The sequence below is a fragment of the Podarcis erhardii genome, assembly GCF_964252035.2.
Source record: "Podarcis erhardii genome assembly, chromosome: 13".
Classification (NCBI taxonomy): Eukaryota; Metazoa; Chordata; class Lepidosauria; order Squamata; family Lacertidae; genus Podarcis; species Podarcis erhardii.
Window position 1 is genome coordinate 46667666 of NC_138502.1, and position 6000 is coordinate 46673665.

The 6000-nt window shown below is 50.2% G+C and overlaps 1 protein-coding gene across 1 annotated transcript in view; it reads left to right on the forward strand.

Moving 5' to 3' along the window:
- Positions 1–1873: 1873 nt before the first annotated feature.
- LOC309327188 (uncharacterized protein) overlaps positions 1874–6000 on the forward strand; it is a gene marked incomplete at its 5' end in the record, with an annotated part of 53372 nt that continues 49245 nt past the window's right edge. Inside the window, 7 exons of the mRNA XM_081836347.1 lie at positions 1874–1892; positions 2989–3050; positions 3464–3543; positions 4086–4129; positions 4264–4331; positions 4444–4723; positions 4828–4907. Coding sequence (XP_081692473.1) covers positions 1874–1892; positions 2989–3050; positions 3464–3543; positions 4086–4129; positions 4264–4331; positions 4444–4723; positions 4828–4907 — 633 coding nt within the window. The remainder of the gene's footprint in view (positions 1893–2988; positions 3051–3463; positions 3544–4085; positions 4130–4263; positions 4332–4443; positions 4724–4827; positions 4908–6000) is intronic.

Here is a 6000-nt window from a genome sequence, read left to right on the forward strand (position 1 = left end):
TAAAAGCACCCTGGTGAATTTTTTGAAAGCCTACTACCTATATAGCAGTACCTCAGGTTAAGTACTTAATTCGTTCCGGAGGGCCGTTCTTAACCTGAAACTGTTCTTGACCTGAAGCACCACTTTAGCTAATGGGACCTCCAGCTGCTGCTGCCGCCGCAGGTGTTCTCATCCTGAAGCAAAGTTCTTAACCTGAGGTACTATTTCTGGGTTAGCGGAGTCTGTAACCTGAAGCGTATGTAACCTGAGGTACCACTGTACAAGCAAAATATGGCAGTCTTCGTAAATATGAGTGGTGGGCGTATGAAATATGACATCAATTTGGCTGCCATGTCATTTTCACTTTGAGTCATTGAAACAGCTGTAACTTATCAATGGTCTGTTGTAGAGGCTTTATTTAAAAAAAAAAAAAATCCAGGTTAATTTAGTAATAAAATTAATTTTCCCTTCCCCCTGTCCCAGTACCTCAGAGGCGAGAGGCTGTTGTCTGGCCTCCAGTCCCTCCCGGAATGTGGCGGTTCCACGGCTTTCTCCCTCGCTTCAAAACAAACGGAAACATCAGCAGGCGCTTGGCTCCCAGCCATGCTAGTCCCAGTCTGGGGCAGGAGGGTGGGGGACCTGGGAAGGGGCATTTCCGCCTACCTGATCTTAAAAGCTCTCCCCACTTTGCCTACATACCTCTGTGTTGGCTCCATCCTCAGCATGCCTACAAATTCTGGGTTTCCCCATGGCACTGCTGGGCTGCTGCTGGTGGTTGGCCGGAACCTGTCCCAAACAATGGCCTGCGAAGGAAGAAGGATATAGTATTCTCCTGGCATAGGAATCCACTCTAAGGGACAGGTCCATCCCCAATAAAGTTCTTCTGGGGCACATCACCCTCAATATTTTCTCCTTCCCAGCTCCCTCCCATCCTCACACTGCTGCCTCCCCCACAGCCAAATCCCTCCTTGTGAGGAATGGATTCCCCATGGAATTAACATGCCATTGTTACCAATAACACGCTTTGGAAAACAGGACAGTGGATGGGAAAGGCCTCCTTAGAGGACGGTACAGTAAACTGGGTACAGATAGTACAGGTTAGTCAGAATTGGCCCTTGGATAAAAGCTGTGGGGCCTGATTCTGCCAAGTGAAAGGAAAGCGGAAGGCCGCTTCTGTGGGGAAAGGGATGGGCAGGGAGACAAAGAGCTCCACCCTCTTCTTCTTCTGCAAGGGGAATAACTAACAATATAGGAGAAAAGCACACGGAGTGAATTTTCAACAGCTCCACAGTTGTTGTTTGAGTTTATTTATTGAATTATTTAAGCATGCAACATAGGGCATGGATGTAAGTGTTGATGGGTCCAAGTAGGCATGATGGAAGCAACAATATTTGTTCTTTAAGTGTGTCTGCCACATTTATATGTGAGGAAGCCAGAATCTAGCAGCAATCCAACAGAATAGGAAAGCTAGCCACTACTGTCTGCATTGCTGACACACATCTAAAGAAGCAGGTAAGTTTTGGCACTTAGTCAGTGGTTTTTATTCACACAGTGTTCCCAGTTGAGCCTCAGCTGTGGCATATCTACAGGAAACTGCCAATATAGACCCACATCTCATGTCATTCCGGCCTCCTTTGGGAGAAAGGGTGCAATATAAATTCAACAAATAAAATAATTATAAGTGAGTGTCCGGCTTGGGAACGTTCTTTGGAAGCCCAACATCTGACATGACTTCCTTCTGAGGGCAGGAAGCTCCTGCAGCCAATCAGAAGCCGTCCCTTTGCCCCCCCCTTCTAGAACCCGCCACTCAACCAACTCCCAACCGCCTCTCCACCAACATTCAGACTCGCTTTAATAGCCTGACTCTGCTCCACTGCTGTGTACTGCACTCATTATGGCTGAGTTTCGCAAAGGTGAGAACCTGCAACCCCACAGGATTATAGAATTGTAGAATTGGGAGGGACCCCGAGGGACATCTAGACCAACCCCCTGCAATGCAGGAATCTCAGCTAAAGCATCCATGGCAGATGGCCATCCAACCTCTGCTGAAAAACCTCCAAGGAAGGAGAGTCTACTGCCCACTGAGGGATTTCTTTCCATTGTCTAACAGCTCTTGCTGTCAGAAAGCTTTTCCTGAATTTGAGTCGGAATCTCCTTTTTGAAGCTTGAAGCCATGGCTTCAGGTCCTGAGAGCTTCTGGAGCAGGAGAAAACAAGCTTTCTCCCTCCTCGCTGTGATGGCCCTTGAGATATTGTCAGGGCTGCATGGTGTGGCTCTCATATCTATGTCCTGAGGGACAGAGAGCAAAACGTTTCTCTCTCCCCTTTCTCCAGCCCATGCAGAATTGCAAGGGGTCAGTGCATCTGGCTGGTAAGAAGATGATTGGAGTTTGGAGCCCAGCCAGGGCTGGCAGTGGGCAGGATCCTGGCATTGCTGGGGGTTGGAGTAGATGACCCTTGGCATCCCTTCCAACTTAAGCAGCTAAAGGAAGGGTTGGGGGAGCAAGAAGCAGAACCAGGGGAGGCACAGCCACACACCCCAACTGCACCCTCTGGCCTGACCCATGGTGGCCTCATCCCAGCACACTTTGACCCCAGCCCGATTTTATTTTTCTTAATTCATCTGCCTCACAACCTGGCCCGTTTGCCAGCTGATGTCACAAAGTGCTGCTTTGCAAGCAAGCCTTATAATGCCCTGCAAGAGGGATGCCTGTCAGATGACGGTGAGAGACTTGAGAGAGTTTATCATCACTCTGATGATCAAATGAATTCTGAAGGTAGATGGCCCAGAGGAGATGAGTGGCATTATTGTTGTTGTTGCTGTTATTGTTATTATTGTTATTATTAGCGTCACCCATCACTGATGCATGTGGCTTGGCTCCCTGGTTTGCCTTGTCCACAGATGTTGATAGCTTGGCAGGTCCTCAGCTGTGGTCCCCAGACCATATTTTCTGTTGCGAGTTACTTGTTGGTAACTTCCTCTGTTTTTATTTTCCTCTCTGTCTCACAGGATCTCAGAAAGGAAGGCCAGAACCACTACTCTGGCGCCGTGGGGAACCATTAGAAATCGTGGTATGTTAATTCCATGGGGAATCTATTTCCCACTTATTTGTTTTAATTTTTATACTGCTTTATATTTTAAATAAAAATCCCAAAGCAGTTTGCAGAATAATAAAACAACAAAACAACCAAACACTAGCTGGGCGATGTTCCTCCGGCCTCAGGAGGAGTCTCTTCAGTGGGGCTGGCAGGTGGGTCTGGCCCCCTGGCCAGGTGGAAAGGGCCTTGCAGGGAGCGGCCTTCACCCTCCCACCTGCCCCCTATGTCCCTCCGCTGGCTGGCCGTCCCCTGATGTGGCTGGGGGGAGAGAAAAGCTGAAAGGCAATCTGCCCCAGAAGAAAATCTTTGGGGAGGGCCCACGGGACCCCTGTCCCCTAGAGTGGATGCCTATGGCAGGAGAGTAAAATGTCCTTCTTCCTTTGCAGGGCCGTGGTTTGGAAGTGCCGGTCAGGGCTCCGGCCAAGCAGCAGCCCAGCGGTGCCACGTCCCAAACCAACATCTGCAGGTATGCTGTGCCCTTCTGTGGCAGGGGTGGGGCAGTCTGAGGTGGGCACGGCCGGTGTGCTCACACTGGGCTATTGCCTCATAAGAAAAGGTTTTTAATAGAGGGTGAACTGAATGGGTGGAGGGTTGGAGGAGAGGCAGAAAGAAGAGCTCCTTTGTCCGTGGCTAGGGGGCGTGATCTGGACGGTTCTCCAGGGGGGCAAGATCACCCAGCTACGGCTCTGTGTACAGGGCACCCTTGACACCTGAGAGCCCAAAGTTGGCGCTTGGTTGGGCACAGTTCCAGATTAAAACCTGTGGAGGCCCCTAGGCAGTCAAAATATCCCTGGGCTCCTCGCAAATCATATCCTGATATGTTTTTTATTTTACCAACCAACAATAATTAATAGGCAAAACAAACAGTACTTATTCTGATCCATTGTTGCCTGGCCCATAGGCCTACTCTGTCCATTGAATAATCTGGCTCTGGTGATGATCAAGCCCCAAATTCTCCCTGTCTCTCCCCTCCCCCCATCATACTAACTGAGCTTGTTTCTTCCTTAGGCGAGAGGCCGGCCAGAACAAAGGGGGAAAGGCTCCCAGCTCAGGTAAGTGGAAATGCCAATAGAGTGCCCCATATTTTAGGAATGCTTCCTTCCCTTGTCCCCCACCCTCATGCCCCAGACTGGGTCTAGCATGACAGGGAGCCAGGCACCTGCTCATGTTTCTTTTTTCTTTGCAGTGTGGGAGCCTTTCCCCAACACCTATTTTGTTCTGGCCAAATCCCTGGAGAGACGTGGCGAACATCAGGTACGAGGGCAGTGGGAATGAAGGGATCCTTGTGGAACATGTTTTGGGAGTCCTAGAAACACTCTCCCACCTGTGGCTTCCATTCTCATGTGATGTCCCTCTTCCTCCACAGGGCCACGCCTCCAGGGATGAGGCTCCAGATCCGGCTCCCGGAATGAAGAACCGAACATCCCGGCGGTTCCCGGCTGTCGTCCCTCGTGGCGCGTCCCCACTGCCCCTCCTCCGTACGGGCATGGCTCCATCCCGGCCCGGTTTGGCACAGAAGCAGCAGCCAAAGTTTCCTCCCATTAAAACAGCTTCTCAGGTGAGGGAGGAGACTTTGGCTGTTGCTTCTGTGCTAGGCCGGTCGGACGCCCGTACGGTGGAGAAGTGGGGAGCCCTTTTAAGATCAGGTAAGTGGAAATGCCCCTTCCCAGGTCCCCCACCCTCCTGCCCCAGACTGGGGCTAGCGTGGCTGGGAGCCAGGCGCCTGATGATGTCTCTGTTTGTTTTGCAGCGAGGGAGAAGTACAGCCGTGGAACCGCCGCATTCCTCCGGGAGGGACTGGAGCCCAGACGACGGCCTCTCGCCCCTGAGGTAATGGGACAGGGGGAAGGAGGGGGGCCCTAGGACACACACAAGGAGGCCCTGCAGGATCCAGCCTCCTCTTCTCCCAGGGGCCACCCGGATGCCACTGCGAAAGCAGCCAACAGGATTTGAGCCCAAGAAGCAGTGCTTCAAAGCTCCCTTCTTTCTTGCAGGATCTCGATCGTGCACCGCTGTGGCTGCTGCCCAAGCCTCCCCCCAAAAGACCAGGTAAGAGGAACGGTACCTTTGCATGGGGAGGGGAGAACACCTTTCCATGGGGCGGGGAGAAGGCTGGGGGCCTTCCTACAGGAGTTGCTTCACTACAGCTCCCATTGTCCTTGACGACTGTCCTTTCTCCCCTTCTTTTTTTATAAAAAAAACCACAGCTTGAGGATTCCACAGCTTGACGAATTCCAGAGTGTTTGGATCTCAGCTGAAGGACTGTATTCCGGTTTCTGATTTTTCAGCTGCTGAAGCATTTGAAAGCTTTACAAATGTGAAGAGCGAACTTTTGCCTGTTCATCCTTTGGACACACCGGATAATTTTGTTGTCATTGTTGCTAAATCAAGATAAGATGAATTTTTCTACTCTGAGAAATATTCCGGGGCTGCATGCACCGCTGAAGCTGCAGATGGAATTCCAAGCAGTGAAGCTGCTCCAGCGTCTTCCTTTCCTTCCTAGTTCTAACTTGTCCCTGGATATCTGGAAAGGCAACTGTGACTGCATTGGTTTTGAGGATATTCTGAACGACCCGGCACAGAGGGAAGGAATGGGAGATCCTCATCTTTTGGTTGAACACAAACTTGGTTTCTTATAATGCGCACATCCTCCATCCTTCTGTTCATGAAAATGTTTCTTACTGTGTCCCTGTGGCTTCAAGTAAACCATCTAAACAGTCGTTCTACAGCACTTGTTTTGATACACACAATTTCTCACCTACCTTGATGAAAAAAAAGGCACATTAAATGCTTCAAAATATTACTTTTGTTCTGTGTTTACTGTCATTACAAATGTCTTGCAACTGGGTATTTTTTTAAAAAATCGGGAAATATTTCTATTCAGGGCAGTTACTGTTTCACGTCTGCAACTGTGGAACTGTAG